This window comes from Eptatretus burgeri, chromosome 13 (genome assembly GCF_056783735.1).
Source record: "Eptatretus burgeri isolate ZD-2024b chromosome 13, Ebu_testis_v1, whole genome shotgun sequence".
Lineage (NCBI taxonomy): Eukaryota > Metazoa > Chordata > Myxini > Myxiniformes > Myxinidae > Eptatretus > Eptatretus burgeri.
Genome location: NC_140973.1, coordinates 55722333 through 55742332, shown reverse-complemented (window position 1 = coordinate 55742332; position 20000 = coordinate 55722333). Strand labels below are relative to the sequence as shown.

Below are 20000 nucleotides of genomic sequence, written 5' to 3'. Positions count from 1 at the left end.
ATTGTAGTATCTGGGTCCAGATCGTCTCCAAAATTAAATCAATTTGCCATCTTCGCACACGCAACCTGTCCAAAAGGTTTCGTCTGAATCTGTCCATAACTTTTTGAGATGTCCTATTCACAGTCAGACAAATAAACAGGGGTGAAAATATAACCTCCATCCACCTTCGGTGGCCGAGGTAACTCTGGTACAGAGATGTGGATGTTCAGAGCAACATGATCCAGATATGGTCACAATTTATATTTTTGGAAAATACAATATATATTTACCTCTGCCATCGAAAGTGAAGGAGTTATGTTTTCATCCGTCTGTCTGTGTGCAAGATATCTCAAAAATCTGGAGATGGATCTGAATGAAATTTGGTGGGCAGGTTGGGTGTGTGACAAGGACGAACTAATTCGATTTTGGTGAAGATCTGGATCTGGATCCGACTACTTGAATTTTTTTTTCAGTGATTCTTCACCATTGAGAGACACGGCCAAAAACGATATATAGCTTGATAGCCCAAAAATGTATTCGGTCCAATATGTTTTCGTGGCAGAGGTATGCAATCTAACGAGTGCCCCCTAGTTTGCTCTGTACACATGGAGCTGATTGGGATGGGGGGGGGAGAAAAGAGGGTGGGGGTGGATATCTGGCTTTGTACTTATAAGCATGGAGTTTGATGGGGTGAGGGGGAGAAAAGGGAGTGGAGGTCTACTTGCGATAGTCAAAATCCTTTGATGTATTTGCGATAAAGTGAATGATTGGAGAGTTTGCCATTGACAGGTGGCCTACGACATGCATCTGCGAGGGTCAGTGGACATGAGGCCTTTCGTCGACTCAAGTTTGAGGGCGGCACACACCGGGTGCAGCGTATCCCACAGACGGGGCTGTCTTCCCGCATGCAAAGGATCCACACAGGCACTGCCACGGTGGTAGTTCTGCCGCAACCTGCAGAGGTGCATATTTGCTCTATACACGTGAGACGTCCTCTGTACATGTGCTCTGTACATCTGGTAACCACAAATATAGAAATACTGCATCACATCGAAGGTTCCATGCAGAGAGTAGCAAAGGCAGCTGGCAATTGAAAATACTGATGAATTCTTCTCTAGTTTGTATTATGAAGACTTGTCTTGCAGAATATAACCTGCCTTTCCTCAAGGAAACAAAGCTATTGCATCCACTTTTGCCACAAACTCTTGTTGATCTCTTCTTTTTTCTGCTGCAGCGCATGGCTACGGGTCAGGTCAGGTCAGGTCAGATGTGCGACCATGCACCGTAGCAGCGCGTCGCTGTGTCCACTTCCCCCGGTTCCAGTGACCTCCATCTGGCTATCCACCAGGTAGATGCCTGGCCCGTCCCCATCTTTTTGAGATGCCAATCAACCTGCTGCAACCATGAGGGACGTGGTCGGCCCGTTGGCCTCCTCCATTCACGAGGCTCCGTCGCTGAGAGAATCTGGTGAGCAAGATGATTAGTGTCAAGGAAATGAGCCACATGCCCATACAGCTGCATCTGACGCTCACGGACTATTCAGGTAACAACTCTCATCTGAGTCTCAGCAACCGCTTGTTGGACACAAAGTCTGAACCGCAATGGCCAAGGATTCTCCGAAGAGACATGGTACCAAAGGAGTTGAGTCTACATCTCAAATCCTTTGTCAGAGTCCAAGTTCCACATCCATAGAGCAAGATTGGAAGTACCAAGGACCTGATGACTCTCGGACTTTCATCCTCCTGCAAAGGCACCGACAGTGCCACACCCCATGATCCAGTGAATCCATGACTCCCCATGTAGGCCTGACCCAGATGTCTATTGACCTCAAGACATGAATATCACTGCCAAGGTAAGTGAATCTCTGCATGACCTCAACATCCTCACCACAAACAGGTACAGACAAAATAGCAGCTTCCAAAATAACATTGAGAGCCTGGATCATAGTTTTGACCCAGGAAACCTGTAATCCCAGCAGCTTGGATTCATCATTCAGTGCCTTGAGGGCTCCCACAAGAATATCCAGCATCTCAGCAAATATGACTGAACCATCTGTGAAATGAAGGTCAGAGATCTTGACATTCTCAAATGATGCACCTCAACTTGATCTCTCTGACAACCTCCAATAACAACTGGAAATAAGTCAGAGATGGAACCACCACACAACACAGCACTCTCAGTTCCAGTCATTCAGAAATCAAATTGATCAGATTTGGTGGCACCCGACAAAGACCAAGAATCCTCTTGAGGGCATCCTGATTCACTGAATCAAACGCTTTGCGGAGATCAACGTAGGCCGTGAGCAGCCCCTTCCGAAACTCTCCTTTGTGTTCAGTGAGGATACGGTCAATCATTGACCTCTTTGGTGTAAAGCCTAACTGCTCTGCGCACTGGTGCTCAAGCAGATGGTGGCGAACCACATCAATAATGATCCAAGCAAAGATCTTGTCCAGCACTGAGAGCAGCGTTGCTCCTTTGTAGTTGTTGCAGTCCTTGCAATCACCCTTGCCTTTCTCGAGAGGGAGAACAAGGCCCCTCTTCCAGTCAGTTGGGATGATGCCTGTGTTCCAGAGCACAGAACTGCATGCAATGACACGATTACAGCATTTCCACCAGCCATGATAAATTCAGCATGGATGGCACATATCCCAGGAGCTTTACCCCCTTTCATTTAGTTCACTGCAGCCTGTGTTTCCACAAATGAAGGTGAATCACAGTTGATTGGAGGGTCAGCAATAGGGATAGTTACACCCCTGACGTCTAACTCAATAGCTGCTGGGTCAGCCTGGTGCAGCTGCTCAAAGCAATTGGCCTAGTGGGCCTTCACGTCAAGACTCTCTGTCAAGAGCCCACCTCCCTCTGCTCTAACTGCATTGCACCGAGGGATGGGCTTGGAGGAATGCAATGCACAATTTTTTCTGTAAGCAGGATTCCCTTCACAGATTCCTCGCACTTGGGCCTCCTTATCTGCGCTCAGTGCACATATAGTTTTATGCCTAAACTCCCTGAGCAGTTCAGCTCTGCTATTAAGCCTGGCCCTGTGACTGGTCAATGGTATCCAGTGCCCCTTGGGAGACAAAGTTCTTCATCACCTGAAGGTGGGTTCCAAAACATCAACTGGCAATATCCAGGATGGTCTTCTTGAAGGTACTCCACAACTCTTCAGGATTCCCCTAAACACCCAGTCTCCCGAAATCCCCACTCAGCCAGTTCGCAAACTCCTTTGCAACTGTCTTATCCTTGAGCTTGCCAACATCCAGCCTCGGCTGGGATGTTACCATTCTCCTTGATTGAAGCTGAAACTTCAGAGTTGCTACAACAAGCCTGTGGTCAGTATTGAGGAACTGAGCACTCTGGTGGACCCTGCAGTTCTGAATCATCTTCCAGTGTCCATCAACAAGCACATGGTCAATCTCTTTTGCCACACCACCAGCGTTGGAATACCAAGTCCAGTGATGAGCCTTTGTGCACTGAAACCATGAACCAGCCACCCTAAGTCCATGACTTCTTGCAAAGTCGAGGAACTTGGTGATATTCTGGTTCACAGTTCCAGACCCATGGGGACCACATCCCTATCAGTGACAGTGGATGCATTGAAATCTCCCAAGACTAGAAGAGTATCTCACCTGGGGCACCAACCTGGTGTTGGCTTAGCGGTTAGGGTGGTGGCTTGGGATCCTAAGGTCCTGAGTTCGAGCACCATTGGCCACTGAATTAACACCAGGGGGTTGACTCAGCCTGTCAACCTTCCAAGGTCAGCGAAATGAGTACCAGTATACTGGTAATAGGGGCACTACATCAGCGGCATAGCCGTGCCCATAACCAATGATGCAAGCAACAGCCAAAAAGGCAGCACACGATGGGAACTTGGGGCACCAATCAACCACAGAATCGAGCATGGCATAGAATGCATCCTTCACAGAGTGATCACTCTCCTCAGTCAGAGCATATACAGAGACCAGGGAAATGACACCCGAGGAGTGACAAATCCTCAGTGTCATTGTACACTTATTGACCAGTGTTACCTGAATTATCATGGAAGTCAGTTTATTTGACACAGCTACAGCAAACCTTTGGGTATGGTAACCATCAGAGCAACCAGACCAGTCGTAGGTGTAACCACCCACCATGATCTCACTACTTTCTGGTCTCCGAACCTCAGAGAGTGCTGCAATGCCGATTTCCAAACACTGGAGCTCAAATGATAACAGAGACAGATGATCATCCTCTGTTGGGGATAGGACCTTCCAAGCACCCACCCAAAGGGACCGCCTCAGGTTAATCCGAGGAGTCTGACATCTGGTGGTTGACACCTCAGCACCACCCCAACACACACTTCCACAATCCTACCCAGGAAGGTTACCCCATGCTTTTCCTCCTATCATCAAATCCCATCATCTGGTGAGCTGCCCTGCGAAGGGCAGTTGCACAGGAAGTACTCCCATGAAGTGGGTTTTCAGTTTTCGTTGCGTTTTTAATGTGTTTTGCGGAACAAAATGTTTTACGGTGGCCAGAGTGCAAATCCTGCCACCAACCTCCTAAAGAGAGGTGACCAACTGTAGGAAGATGTCCACAGACACAGTTGGACACCAGATATGGATGGTTGTTGGCTTACAAGGAACTCCTCTGCCCTTTACAGGTTTTGTTCTTAATCCCGCTGGGTGTCCAGATCCATACACCCTCCTCACAAGGAAGCTTGGTGGGAGAGACGGTATAGTCGCTGACGGGTTAGGAGAGGGTTACATGGTACCTGTAGCACGTCAAATATCTGATCTGGAAACGGTAACATTATTGTATGTGTGTGTGTGTCTGTATAAAGATTTGAGTGGTTGAGATTACACAATTTTAAAAAAGAAGGCGGCGCTTCCAACCAAAAGTATAGCACTAGATCGACTCTCCGAGAGCAGACCTGGTCTCGGGCAATGTTTCTCCGGCTTGGCAGCCAGCTTCATCAGGCACAATAGATATATATATATATATATATATATATATATATATATATATATATATATATATATTTGTTGCAGAGTGCAGGCTCGTGGAAGAGTTGAGGGGGTATGCGACTGATGTCGGTTAGAGCAGGAATTTTGTAATTATTTCATGCACATGAAGCAAAAAGCAGGGTTAGGCAATTGGTTCATGTCCATCCGTCCATCCATCTGTCTGTTTCATCATTTCATGATCGAGGGAGAACTTATTTGAATGTTACATTTTGAACACAAATCAGAACATGAATACGAAAACAAGTGTCATTTTACCGTACTTTGGCTCTGAATTTGTCCCAATCGCACATGCTCAAAGAGGAGTGAAGTCCTTTTTTTTTTTTACTGTCTGCTTGTGTGGCAAACATTCCAAGCAGGAATCTTACTTGATACTATCTTTCAGGACATTAAAAATAAAATGAACAACAGGCACGAAAAACGAATGTAATGTGTGAGATAGGGTGATGTAAAAGAATAGATGCTGGAAAAATAGCGGTAAAACTAGAAATTTATTTATTTATACCCCTTTAAACCTTTATTTTAATTGAGGTACACACTTGAAGACGAGAGAACACAAATCGCCTTCATAATACTGTACTTCCAAAAACCATGCAATATATCGATATATATTGTTGCAGGCCAGGGGGTCGGGTGAGAAGACCACTAGGTGGGGGAAGCTATGTCGATTCCCACCAGACTCCCCGGAATTGTAGGCTGTTGCATACGGATAATTCTGTGACGCGGAGGGTCGCTGAACCGACCGTGGACGCCAATAACTCAACCACGTGACCTAGGGTCCTCCCGTCTATGGGTTAATCGGGTTACCTAATTAATCACGTGATTTAATTACCAGGGAACACGCCCTCGGTACACCTTGTCCGAACCGGATCACTCTACCGGATCGGATCACTTTTCCGGATTGGATGCAGCCGAGCGACTACCAAGGACGTACCGGCTAAAAGGAATGGATTGTTGGGAATAAAGTCCCGGTTAAGCTAGGATTCGGACCATGTTTTATTGATGGAAGAAAAGACATAAACGAGCAGGGAACATTCCTAATAATAATAATAATTTATTTACAAGCAGACGAGGAAAGATATGTGGCAAAGTGAAGATTTATTGTTGTGTGTAATGCAGGGATAGAAAGAAGCGTGGTGCGACAATAAACAGGCAACTTACAAAAGGGAACACAGAGCAGACTTAACGCGAAAATAATAACAATAATAATAACAACGATCTTCTGTGGTCTTACTCCGGCAGACAGGCACCAGGACACACACAAGCACACACACAGACACAGAAAACCCGATGTAGAGGGAGTTTTGCAACGGGGGGGGGGGGGGCGAGTTGAGACGATGATCTCGGTACCTGTGCGCCTGATAGCACAACGTACCACCAATACGTTTCAGGGGGGGGATGCTCTGGGGTACGGTATCCGACAGTGGACGCATTGTCTCTGGCTCAAGCCACACATGTGGAGATAAGACTGTGTTCGTGAAGGAGGAGCTTGAGTGGAGAAGGGGCGGAGTCCAGAGGGCGAGGGTGGAGTAGTAGGTGGGATCAGGTAGGCATGTTGGGGTTGACGTGGTGTGGGCGGAGACAAGGAGGCAGTCGTAGAGCAGGAGGTGGGTCGTGGCGGTGTCGACGAGGTGAGGCGTGGGCGGAGACGAGGAGCAGGAAACACAGACCGACAGGGCAAGAAGGACTGCCCCGACCTTTATAGGGCCCACAGCTCGGTGGGGGGGGGGGGTGGAGGGGCCATGCCAAATCCAAACATCATCACCCGAATCGGTCACTCCGATTGGCCCCGACCCCTCACGTGGCCCGCCAGCTTGGGCTGGAAACAGCCTCACTTCGTTTCCGGCAAGACCATCTCAAACAGCGGCAATATTGCGCTCCGAACCCACGAGATGACATGAATTGCCCACAGAGAAATTGGCACGCGAATCATCCTGCAAAAACCCCTGGGCGACCGGTAGAGGGTCCTGCATGCCCGCTCGGGCGTTCGACCAGCGTCGATCAACGCGCTCGTTCCGCGCGCGCCAATGTGGCCTGCACTGTACATTCCCTGGCTCGATCGCAGCCTCGCTGGCCGCGGAGACGAGAAGACGTTCACCATCCGTGGAGAATCCACCGCTGCCAGCGAGGACAGCAGGTACATCGCCATGGATAAATCCATGCACGTTTCACGAGCGGCGTAGTGTCTGCTTTCAAGCACATTCCATACAGTGCGCGCGGTTCCGCCATTTCGCACGTGGCCAGCGCTCGCGTTCACATGACTCCGCTAGCATGTGCGCGGGGCGAACACCAATATGTCGGGTATTGAGGTTAAAAAAAGAACAAGCCGCTTCTACCCGCACACTCGTATCCTGCCCAACATGGTGTGGAGCCGGCTTTATTGGCCTCCGTACGCCTCTCGTGCAGCGTGGCCGTCGTGCTGGCCGTGTGTCCCGTGCCGTGAAAAACACCATTCGTGCAGCCTCTTAAGAGGTATTTACTAGCATGCCTTTCTAATGCAATCGGCAATTCTCCCCAGACCATCGGAAGCTCAAGTCAATTGTCCAGCACCAACTAGCACACCACATGACTCGGTGCTGCAGTTTCCCCACCATGGCGCCACATGCGCTGGCCTCCACAAGGCCCCACCTTACAGCGAAGGCGCACGTGGCTGATTTACGTCAGGAATAATCAGAAAAGAAGAAGAGTGGGGATGAAATGAAGGAAAAAATGATTGAAGCAACCCTGGCTATTAGATAATCACAACGCACTCCCTTGTCCCGCTTAACAAAAGGAAGGGGACTATCTACACGTATAATTATGGAATAACTGTCTTGGGACACATCTTTTGTTTGCATCCGGTTCTAAGAACAGCAACTATATATATATATATATATATATATATATATATATATATATATATATATATATATATATATATATATATATATATATATATATATATATACACACACACACACATATATTTACCATGAGAGGGTGTGGCATGTGAGTTAGCACAGTAGCGGGGGTTCTATTTGCCTTAATAGTAAGGGTGGTGGGCTTGGGATCCTAGGATTCTGAGTTCAAATCCCAATCGGCTGTTGAATTAATACCAGATGGGATTGACTCTGCCTGTCATCCTTCCGAGGTCGGCAAAATGAGTTCCAGCTTGCTGGTATCCTGTGTCGGAGTGGTGACCCGTCCAGGATTGTGCCCAATAGCCAAGGAGACTGCTTAGGCAGCACCAACGTTCTGCACAGAGTATGGTCCCAATGGATGGATGGGGGTTCTATGAATATCCTCATCTGCAACTCTTCATCTTATTGCAGCCAAGTATGCATATGCACATGCACTGCATGGCTAAAAGTATGTGGACACCCCTTACCTTCTAATTTGTGGATTCAGCTACACCAATTGCTGACAGGTGTATAAAATCAAGCACACAGCCATGCAATCTCCATAGACAAACAATAGTCGTCGAATGGGCCATACTGAAGATCTCAGTGACTTTCAACATGGCACCCTCATAGGATACCATCTTTCCAACAAGTCAGTTTGTCAAATTTCTGCCCAGGTCAAGTGTAAGTACTGTTATTGTGAAGTGGAAACGTCTCGGAGCAACAACAGCTCAGTCGCGAAGTGGTGGGCCATAAAAGATCACAGAACAGGACCGCCGAGTGCTGAAGCGTGTAACGTGTAAAAATTGTCTGTCAGTTGCAACACTTACGACCGAGTTCCAAACTGACTGGAAGCAACGTCAGCACAAGCACTGTTCGTCGAAAGCTTCATGAAATGCGTTTCCTTGGCCGAGCAGCCGCACAGAAGACTCAGATCACCATATGAAATGCTAAGTGTTGGCTGGAATGGTGTAAAGCTCACCGCCATTGGATTCTGGAGTGGTGGAAACGTGTTCTCTGGAGTGATGAATCACACTTCACCATCTGGCAGTCCGACGGATGAATCTGGGTTTCGCGGATGCCAGGAGAATGTTACCTGCCCGAAAGCATAGTGTCAACTCAAGTTTTGTGGTGGAGGAATAATGGTCTGGGGCTGTTTTTCATGGTTCGGGCTTGGCCCCTCAGTTCCAGTGAAGGGAAATCTTAACACCACAGCATACAATGACATTCTAGACGATTCTGTCCTTCCACCTTTGTGGCAACAGTATGGGGACGGCCCTTTCCTGTTTAAGCATGACATTGCCCCCATGCACAAAGCGAGGTCCATACAGAAATAGTTTTCAATATCGCTGTGGAATAATTTGACTGGCCTGCACAGAGCCCTGACCTCAACCTCATCGAACACATTTGGGATGAATTGGAATGCTCGAGCCAGACCTAATCGCTCAACATCAGTGCCCGACCTCACGAATGCTCATGTAGCTGAATGGAAGTAAATCCCTGCAGCAATGTTCCAACATGTAGCCTTCCCATAAGAGTGGAGGCTGTTATAGCAGCAAAGGGGGGACCAACTCCATATTGATGCCCATGATTTTGGAATGAGATGTTGGATGAGCAGGTGTCCACATACTTTTGGCCATGTAATGTACTTCATTTTCAAATTTTACCCTTGTATGAGCAAATCTAAGTTGATTTATTATCAATTGCTGGGGAAACCCCACGTTATGAGAAAACCCGTAGCAGGCAGTAGGACAATGTTTAAAATGATGTATGCCAGGTACAAGCTATCTGATATAACTATTTTTGGCATTCTCTTCAATCTCATCCTCCCCTCCACTATTTCAAGACATCTGTTTAGCACAATCTCAGATTGTCCCCAATCCAAAAATCATGATCTTTCATACCCTCGTTAACACCCCCCCACCCCCCTCCCCTAGTCCCACACTCCTCCTTTGCTTATCCTTCCAAATTTCCAGTTTTCCCTCCTGAGTATTTCCTTCTGTATCCATCTTGTCCACTCTATGCATCCTCTCATGCCCCCCATTCCTCCCCCATTGTTTGTCCAAGTCTGCCTCTCTATTGGCCTTCATCTCTGCTGTTGGTGTTTCCCCCCTCTCTCAACTGTTCCTTTTGTCCTGTTCTGTCACGATCCATTCAGTGTATTAATCCGAGCTCTTCCATGAGCCTCAACTATGTATAAATAAATAAAAATGAATGCAGATGAAGCGGAAAAACTTCTCATGGAAACTGATAATGATGATCATGGTTATTACATCGATTTATGGTTACCGAACAGCCCTCAGATCGTTTGTTGCATCATTTGGCATGGCAGCAGTGTGTTTGCAATAGAACAGTGTAATCTTTTCTCTGAGAATACTTGTAGTGGCAGAATCTGGGACAACCAGCACTACGAGTGTACTCGGTCGTCAGTTCACGTGTTAAAATTATTTAATTAAAATTTAAGTGTATACTTGAATACTGCATGGGACATTGCGTTCTATGAACTCTCTAGTTTGTTCATTGTGCCGGCGATAGCTAGCCTACTCTTCGTGAAGGATACTGTGGGATCTCTAATTTCCACAAACTAATGCTGGCAAATAGGGCACCCAATTAAATGTGCATCTGAGGGATGGCAAACACATTGAATCGGCGTGCCTGCGAAACACCTGGATGAAAGTTTATAGCTCGATTGGGATTCGAACCCAGGCTCGATAGCACAGCAATGATTGCGTTGTTCATTTCTCACAAATGAAAACAATACCAGGAAGGACCTCATGCATGCCACCTACAGCTGAAGAATTGTGTTGCATTGGGTTTTATCAGTCAGCTTATCATAAACTGTCCAAGAACAGATGCTTCACCCATTGGGGATCATCACCTGAGAGTTGTTAAAGTGGTTGCAATAGTTTTATTATGAAGATATTATTATGTAAGACACAAAACATTTTTGCCTGACTTAACATCGGAGAATGCATTCATTAGTGCATGCAAACCCAGTTATTAAATGAGGCACTCTGTCTGTCTCACTCTCACTCTCTCCCTCTCTCACACTCTCTCTCTCTCTCTCTCTCTCTCTCTCTCTCTCTCTCTCTCTCTCTCTCTCTCTCTCTCTCTCTCTCTCTCTCACACTCTCACACTCTCACACTCTCACACTCTCACACTCTCACACTCTCACACTCTCACACTCTCACACTCTCACACTCTCACACTCTCACACTCTCACACTCTCACACTCTCACACTCTCACACTCTCACACTCTCACACTCTCACACTCTCACACTCTCACACTCTCACACTCTCACACTCTCACACTCTCACACTCTCACACTCTCACACTCTCACACTCTCACACTCTCACACTCTCACACTCTCACACTCTCACACTCTCACACTCTCACACTCTCACACTCACACACTCTCTCACTCTCACACACACTCTCTCACTCTCACACACACTCTCTCACTCTCACACACACTCTCTCACTCTCACACACACTCTCTCACTCTCACACACACTCTCTCACTCTCACACACACTCTCTCACTCTCACACACACTCTCTCACTCTCACACACACTCTCTCACTCTCACACACACTCTCTCACTCTCACACACACTCTCTCACTCTCACACACACTCTCTCACTCTCACACACACTCTCTCACTCTCACACACACTCTCTCACTCTCACACACACTCTCTCACTCTCACACACACTCTCTCACTCTCACACACACTCTCTCACTCTCACACACACTCTCTCACTCTCACACACACTCTCTCACTCTCACACACACTCTCTCACTCTCTCACACACACTCTCTCACTCTCTCACTCTCTCACACTCTTCTCTTCATTCTAAACTAAATTAGTTGACCAACTTCTGCACTGTTTTATTTTGGAATTATTTGTCGCAATTGTTTTTTTGTTTTTTTTAATCATAACGCACATCAAAACCAACACTCCTGATGTCAATACGGTACCATGTGCTGATCAAGTGCCATCTGAAGTGCCGGTTGTTGGTGTCATTTTCTGCTTTCCTGTATTTCTTGCTCAGATCGATATCAAGCTCGATCTTCGCGACCTGCGAATTGACACTTTCAGGGCAAGTGGAGCTGGTGGCCAACATGTGAATTGCACAGAGAGTGCCATACGTGTCACACACCTTCCTACAGGTGAAATTCCACATTCTGGGCTCGTACTGAATCGTTCTTAACTTTTTATTAATTTATTTTTTTGCTTTGTAGTTTTGCTGTTCGTCACATTTGATCCAACTTGACTGTTATTAATTTGTAGTGGCACAAACCCAATGTTCTGTAAAGGTAACAATGGACATTGATAGGAAAGGTACGTGATTGTACAAAGACCATGTCTGTACGCATGTGTGAAAAAGGCACGGTTATGGAGTGTCAGGAGGAGCGATCACAGCTGCAAAACCGACAGCGGGCTCTGCAGAAACTGCAGCAATGTCTGTTCCGCATTCGCTATGAAGCTGAGGCCAAGAGTCGTCAGAGTTCACGAAAACTGCAGGTAAGGTTCCGTGTGTGTGTGTGTGTGTGTCAGTAATGGTGGATGACGGCTAATCGGTGATGCTGTGTTGAGCAAGTTTCTGTCGTGCTGACCTGGTTACCCATGATGTAAGCAGGTGGGAACGCGGGCACAGGCAGAGAGGATTCGAACCTACAACTTCAACCAAAACCGAGTGACAGACCATCGCATCTTGCACACTGTGCATGGGATCCAGGTACCTTCTGATATGAGAGAACATGAGTCTACTTACTATCTTTGTCTGTAACTTGTGTTGATGAATTGGATTGAGGGGTAAAGAGTACACTTGTAAAATTTGGAGATGACACTAAACTTGTAAGGGAGATGGGGGGGAGGTGGTCAGATTGAAGAAAGCCAAGGTGCTCTCATTGCACGGGAAACTGGAGAGTTCATAGAACACGTGCAGTCTTTAGAAAAAAAAAAGACATAGGAAGGGTCTTTTAAACTCTTGCTTATTGCATTTCTGAACACAATCGATATTTCCTACGAGCTGCCATTTTATCAGGATCTCAATATTCTCCATCGCTGAGAGCGAGCGGTAAATTTGATTGGTCGGGGTGATGCAAAATGGCATAATGTTTTGTCCAAAGCACTGCTTTTTTATTTTGGAAAATGTAAGGTTTTTGAAAGTGCCAAGAAGATGATTTGTGTTCTTCAGTGTTCAAGTATATAAGTCAGTTGAAATAAAATAAAGATTTTTAAGGGTTGTCGAAAAAAAACTCCCGAAAAACATTGAATCAGAAGTTTCCCACCATTGATGCAGCGCGTCTTTTACACAATTTTATTGAACACGTTACGTCAGTTCTTCGTGCCTGTTGTTTGGCCAACATGGCATCCCTAAAAACAGTAAGTTTCCTATTTGGAATGATTTTTCAATTTTGTTTGACTGACAGACAGGCAGATAGGGTAAAAAAAAGTTACCTTACTCCTCTGTAAGTTACACATGCACGATCTGGACGACACTCCTTACATTTTGCCAAATTCAAAGCCAAAGTAGCACGAAACTGCAGGTTCATGTTCTGATTCATGTTCCACAGAATTCAAAATATAAAATTCAATTGTAATGAAGTAGTTCCTTGATCATAAACCAACATCTATGGACAGAAAGACAGAGTGAACCACTTGCTTAAGGCCCGGTCACACCTTGACGTTTTAGCCAACGTATGCCGATTTTTGATTTTTTTTTCTAAAACGCTGGCACACGTTGAATACGTTATGGGTAAGTTTTGATAACATTGAGAGCACGCTGAAAAACACTGCCATACGTCGTTGTACGTTGGCTTTAAACGTTGTACTTTTCGGTTGTCCCCAAATTTTTTGCATGCTTGAAATTTCACGACGTATGCCGGCGTATGACTCACACGTTCCGCTACGCTGGCCACAAGTTGTATGCACGGTCTGCGATCGTTGACAGACGTCAACACATGTTACTTGTCAGTTAATCATAAGTTGAGACATGCCGAGGTAATGTTTAGCGTACCCGAAACTTATTTCTAACCTATGATTAACGAGTTGTTGGCACGTTACGCGATCGTTACCACACATCGACAGACGTTACTTTTAAGTTACTCATAGGCTGAAAGACGTCGGTATAATGGATCGTCCTTGCGTCAGCGTCCACAGCCACGGCCAGGACACTTATTTGCAGCATTCTTCAAACTTTTCTTCGGCATGACTAGGATGTTCACACTTCGATGTCTAGCTTGGCTATGATTCCAATTGTCCATCGGCAGCGTCTATTTAAAATAGTCGAGTTTGAGCGTTTTAACACGTTCAGAAGAAACGCTTCAAATTTCAAAACCCCAGCGTCAAAAAACAAAGGCGAGTGACAGCAATTTAAATCGTTCATTGTAAACAATGAAAATAGTTGAGTGGTACCGTTTAAAAGTCGTTGAGTGTAAAAAAAATCCAATTTTTGAGCGCAAGCGTCTACTTTCAATAGTGGGGTTTGAGCGATTTAACACGTTCAATAGAAACGATTAAAATTTCCAAACCCCAGCGTCAAAAAACAAAGGCGAGTGACAGCAATTTAAATCGTTCATTGTAAACAATGAAAATAGCTGAGTGGTACCGTTTAAAAGTCGTTGAGTGTAAAAAAAATCCAATTGTTGAGCGCAAGCGTCTACTTTCAATAGTGGAGATGCAGCCATTTAAATCGTTGAGTGGCAGCCTATGAACCTATGAATTCATCACCATTGAGAGGTAGGGCCAAAAACGATAAAACAGCATGACATCTCAAATAGTTGTGGACGGATTCGGATAAAACTTGGCGGACAGATTGGGTGTGTGACCACGACACATTGATTTGATTTTGGTGAAGATCCGAATCTGGATCTGGATTCGAGAATTATTTAATTCTTCAAGTGGTTCTTCACCATTGAGAGAGTGCCAAAAATGATATACAGTATAACACGATATCTCAAAAATGTATTTGGCCCAATATGTTCTTGTGGATCAAGCATTACGTGGTGGAGATATGCGCTCTACTGAGTGCCCTTCCAGTTGTGTTTGCTGTATTTGACAGACATAGTTGCCATTACAGGACTTCAACTTAGACTTACCAGACCAATTACAAGGCGAGATAGATTAAGGTATGAGGAGTGGCTGAAGGAGACTGGCCTCTTGATTTCAAAAAGGGTGATTTCTTCAGAGATCTCATGGAAAAATTTCACATAATGAAGGGAATTATTGAAATCGATGAAGAAAAGCTTTTTCTGAGGATGGATGGTGACAGGACCGAGAGACGTAGCTTGAGAGTAAATAAGAAGAAAGTTGAGATAGTAGCAAGACAGAGGTATTTCACACATACAAGTTCTTGATGTATGTAATGGTCTTCCTTGAGAGGTAATACCAGCAAGGACAGCAGATTTGTTTCAAATGGATTTTGATAGGCACTGAGAAGCAGTGGTTTGGAGGCGTGCGGGTTGGGGAAGGTGGGGGGGGGATTATATAACCATTGACTACGATAGGGATATATATGTATGTACAGTATATATTTTATATATATATATATATATTTATTTATACCTCTCTCTCGATCCAGATGCCTGAGTTCGCTCGATCAGATGATGATGATATATAGATATATTTGCATATATAGGGTGATAGTATATATATATATATATATATATATATATATATATATATATATATATATATATATATATGTATATAGGGTGCCTACGTGGAGCCGACTTTGGCAATTTTGGTGGAACACCCCCATTTTTCCAGTTTTTACTGAAATTTAAGCAGTTCAAGTCGTGTCCCAAAAAAAAAATACAACTTTTAAAATGCTTCGTTTGATCCTAAAAAAGCAGTAATTTTTTCACTAATGCTTCATTTCTTGTTGCAGAGATGCTGAAGTTTATTTTGATACCAAGAAAGCGCCAGAAAAATGCCAAGACTGACCTTACAACAACGGACGAAAATTGTTGAACTTTGGCACCAGACGAAAAGTGTCATACAGGTGCAACGTCTTTACTCGAGACATTTCGGTACCCACTTGCAACATGCACCAAACTTTCGGACAATAAATTGCACCATCGCTAAGTTTACCAATGTGGGAACCATCTGTGACCTTCACAAGGGTCACAGTGGTCAGAAGAGGACAGGTCGTAGTGAAGAAAATGTGGAAATGGTGAGACAGGCGGTTCAGAGTTCAAAAAAATCGATTTGATGACTTTCTGCAGAGACAAACATTCATAAGAGCACCGTTCAGAGGATCCTTCGCCAAGACATTCATGCCTTTCCATACAAAATTCAAATGGAAACGGTGCTTACTGATCAACAGAAACGCAAACGACTAGACTTTGCAAATTGGTTCTCAGGAAAGTTGGAGGAAGATGCAGACTTCCTCAAAAAACGTCACATGACGGATGAATGCCATGCTCACTTGTCCGGGGAGGTAAACAAACAAAACTTCCGGTACTGGGGAACTGAAAATCCTGGTAATGCATCAAATGAACTGGTGCCTCGATCTGTTCTCAAAGTCACCATGTGGGTGGCGGTTGGTTGGTGTGGGATAATTGGTCCATACTTCTTTGAAGATGACCAGGGACGCACTTGCACGGTAAACCAGAGGAACTATCGTGAAATGATTCAGGAATTCTATCTGCCTGAGCTACGTACTCAGGCCCATAGGAGAAACAACCTGGTCCAGATGAGAACCCAGTGGTTCCAGCATGATGGGGGCACCACCCCAAACAGCCAGGGAAACAAGACGTTTTCTCAACCAACATTTTGAGGGCCGCTTTATCTCCCTCTACGAAGACCCTGAGTGGCCACCGTATTCCCCTGACCTTACTCCTCCAGATTTTTTCTTGTGGGGGTATCTCAAGGACAGGATCTATGGAAACCCAAGGCCTCAGACTCTTAATCAGCTGAAGGAAAACATCCACCGATAAATCTCGAACATTCCTCAGGAAACGTTTCCCAAAGTGATGGAGAACATGACAACGCGTTTGCAGGCAGTGATCGGATAACGTGGAGCCTACGTCGAACATGTGGTCGAAAAGAAAACGACGATTCTGTCCCAAAATTTAAATCTTGGTGGCAATTTTGACATTGGTACAATAAACTTCAACCTTTCAGCTTTCTATCCAGTCATATATCTTTTTTAAAAATATATGTTATGACCATCCTCTTTGCAGATGAAAAGTTGTATATTTTTTGGGACACCCTGTATATATATATTTATACACATGACCGGTCAAAAGTTTTAGAACACCCGCATTTTTCCAGTTTTTACTGAAATTTAAGCAGTTCAAGTCCAGTGAATAACATGAAATGGTACAAAGCTGTTGTTATTTCAGAGTTGTTAAAAAAGGCCCTTTTCAGGGAACAAGCAATGGTGAGCAACTGCAGCTGTTCTGCAGCAATTGAAGTAAATTAAGCCCTGAAAGTTGATGCAAACAATTCCTGCAGGTATCCTAACTTTTGTTGATTAGTTACAAACCCCCTGTCTGTATAAAAGCAGTGTTGGAACAGACTGTGTTGCTACACCCTCTGAAGCATTATTTGAACAATATTGCACTGCAGGAAGTAGTATGTTGCTATCATAATGGTGAGAAAAAGACTATTAACAAAGAAACACAGACAGACCATTATAACCCTTAAAAGTGTAGGTCTTTCCTTTAGAGAAATTGCAAAGCAGGCCAAGGTTTCAGTGAGTACAGTTTCCTGCATCATCAAAAGGCACTTGGAAACTGGAGGAAACTCTGACAAGAAGAGGTCTGGCAGACCTCAAGCCACAACACAATCAGAAGACAAGTTTCTGAGAGTCAACAGCTTGCGTGATAGGCGGCTCACAGGACAGTAGCTTCAAGCACAGCTCAACACTGGTCGAAGTAAGGAAGTCTCAGTTTCAACTATGAAAAGAAGACTTTGAGCTGCAGGTTTGACAGGTCGAGTGGCAGTAAGAAAGCCATTGCTAAGATGGCAAAATAAGAAAAAGGGGCTTGCCTGGGCCATGAAGCACCAACAGTGGACCGATGAATCAAAATTTGAAATCTTCGGTTCATCACGCAGGGTTTTTGTACGCCATCGAGTAGGTGAAAGGATGCTTCCTCAGTGTGTGACACCAACTGTCAAACATGGAGAAGGAAGCGTGATGACCTGGGGCTCTTTTGCTGGATCCAGAGTCGGCGACTTGCACAGAATGACTGGTACCCTGAACCAAAAGATCTACCACAGCATTTTGCAGCGCCATGCAATACCCTTTGGTCTACACCTAGTTGGTCAGGGGTTCATCCTACAGCAGGATAACGACCCAAAACATACCTTCAGGCTATGTTAGAACTACCTTAGAAGAAAAGTACAAGACTGGAGGCTTCAAATCATGGAATGGCCAGCGCAGTCTCCAGACTTAAATCCCATCGAGCTGGTTTTCTGATGAACTGGACAGAAGGGTGAAAGTAAAGCAACCTGCAAGTGCAACACATTTGTGGGAACTTCTGCAACAGTGTTGGGAAGAATTTTCCGAACAATATTTGATTTCCATTGCAGCAAGAATGCCACGAGTATGTTTGGCTGTTATATCTGCAAAAGGTGGCTACTTTGATGGGTCAAACGTTTAGATTAAATTTTGTTCAACAAAACGATTCCATGATTTCTTTTTTATCTGCAATTGTTTATTTGTTCCATGCTTTAATTTCAGAGTACATTTAATTGAAACATTAAACTTTAAATTTCAATAATAACTGGAAAAATTGGGGTGTTCTTAAACTTCAGACCGGTAGTGTATATGTGTGTCTATGTGTATGTATATGTGTATGTATATGTATATATATATATATATATATATGTATATGTGTATATATATATATATATATATATATATATATATATATATATATATATATATATATATATATATATATATCTTTGTAAAGCGACCCGTCCAGGATTAACCCAATAGCTCAGGAGACTGCCTCGGCAGCATCGATGCTCTGTACAGAGTATGGTCCTAATGGATGGATGCATGTTGCAGATGAAAATGTACAATAATTGCTGAGAATTTCTCATATTACATGCCTGCAACATTAGGATTACAACACGAAGCAGCAGTGGTTGTTTGTGGAAGGTTGTGGATTTTAACCACGGTATGGGCAGTGTAGAGTTTTGGTTTAAATTTCCCTCTGTGCGACTGTTGCCATGTGTTTGTATGTTTCTGTTTTCGTAAAACAGCTTAAAATAAATGCTGAACAATAATATTCAGCACTGCAGGGTGGTATTTTGTGCTTTGAGCACCTCTTGAATTATCCTTGTTTTTTCAAAATTGTGGCACAACTACATTCCATTGAACAAAGATTAAGAAATCACCATGATTTATCATTGTTTTGTTAAGATTGTAGCACGACGACATTCCTCCCTCTCCCCTGTCTCTATTGGCAGAGTTTTGTAAGCGGAGGCCGCACCTTGCATGACACTATAGACTTGCTGCTGGAGGCTTCAGATTGGGAATCCTTAATCGATCTGCAGGAAAGAAACCTTGGCACCAGAACTGCAGGATCACCGAGCCTAGAGGACTAATTACATCAGTTGTGCAAGTTGGCTGGCTGAAGCACCTGCACTTGAACATGAGCCTTGAAGAAGGCAGTGTATAAAGTAGAGTGGTTCAAAATGGAGTTGATTGATTGATTGTATTAATGTTTTCCTTCCCACCATGGGTAAGACAGTGGGATTTTCACGAGAAACAAATCTGTGAGCAGCAGAAATACCTGCAGGTTACCAGGTTGTTTAACATCCACAAGGAATTGTACAAATTTGACAAGTCGTGGAGATGACATCTGACACAGCATTTTTCACTTGAACGTGAAATATCAGTGTTGAAGAAGGAAGAGGTAAGAAAAGTGAAATTTAACAAAAATCGACAGAAAACAGATTTTGTGAGACTTTATAACACTAATCGGTAAGCATGTATGATATAGGCTCCCAAATATTTATGTCCACGACCCAAAATATGAAATCTCGTTCAGTTCGTGACCCAAATGGTGCTGGCACCTACCTTAAAAATTGTCGGAGAAAATGCTTTCGACGTGAAACCACCCCCCCCCCCTCAAAAACCGGTATTTGTGAGAAGTTGGCAAGATGTCCA

At 44.5% G+C, this 20000-nt stretch overlaps 1 protein-coding gene across 7 annotated transcripts in view; it reads left to right on the top strand.

The window, feature by feature from the left end:
• LOC147014519 (peptide chain release factor 1-like, mitochondrial) overlaps nt 1-20000 on the top strand; it is a 98847-nt gene that overhangs the window by 77564 nt on the left and 1283 nt on the right. For 6 of the 7 annotated variants that reach the window (XM_085852535.1, XM_085852532.1, XM_085852531.1 and 3 more), the window contains exons 6-10: nt 769-941; nt 11916-12033; nt 12252-12388; nt 12504-12602; nt 19298-20000. The exon at nt 19298-20000 is cut by the window's right edge and continues 1283 nt beyond it. In XM_085852535.1, coding sequence (XP_085708661.1) covers nt 769-941; nt 11916-12033; nt 12252-12388; nt 12504-12602; nt 19298-19435 — 665 coding nt within the window. In that variant the 3' untranslated portion in view covers nt 19436-20000. Of the gene's footprint in view, nt 1-768; nt 942-11915; nt 12034-12251; nt 12389-12503; nt 12603-15758; nt 17176-19297 lie in introns of those variants that run through there. The other variant, XM_085852537.1, reaches the window with a different exon arrangement.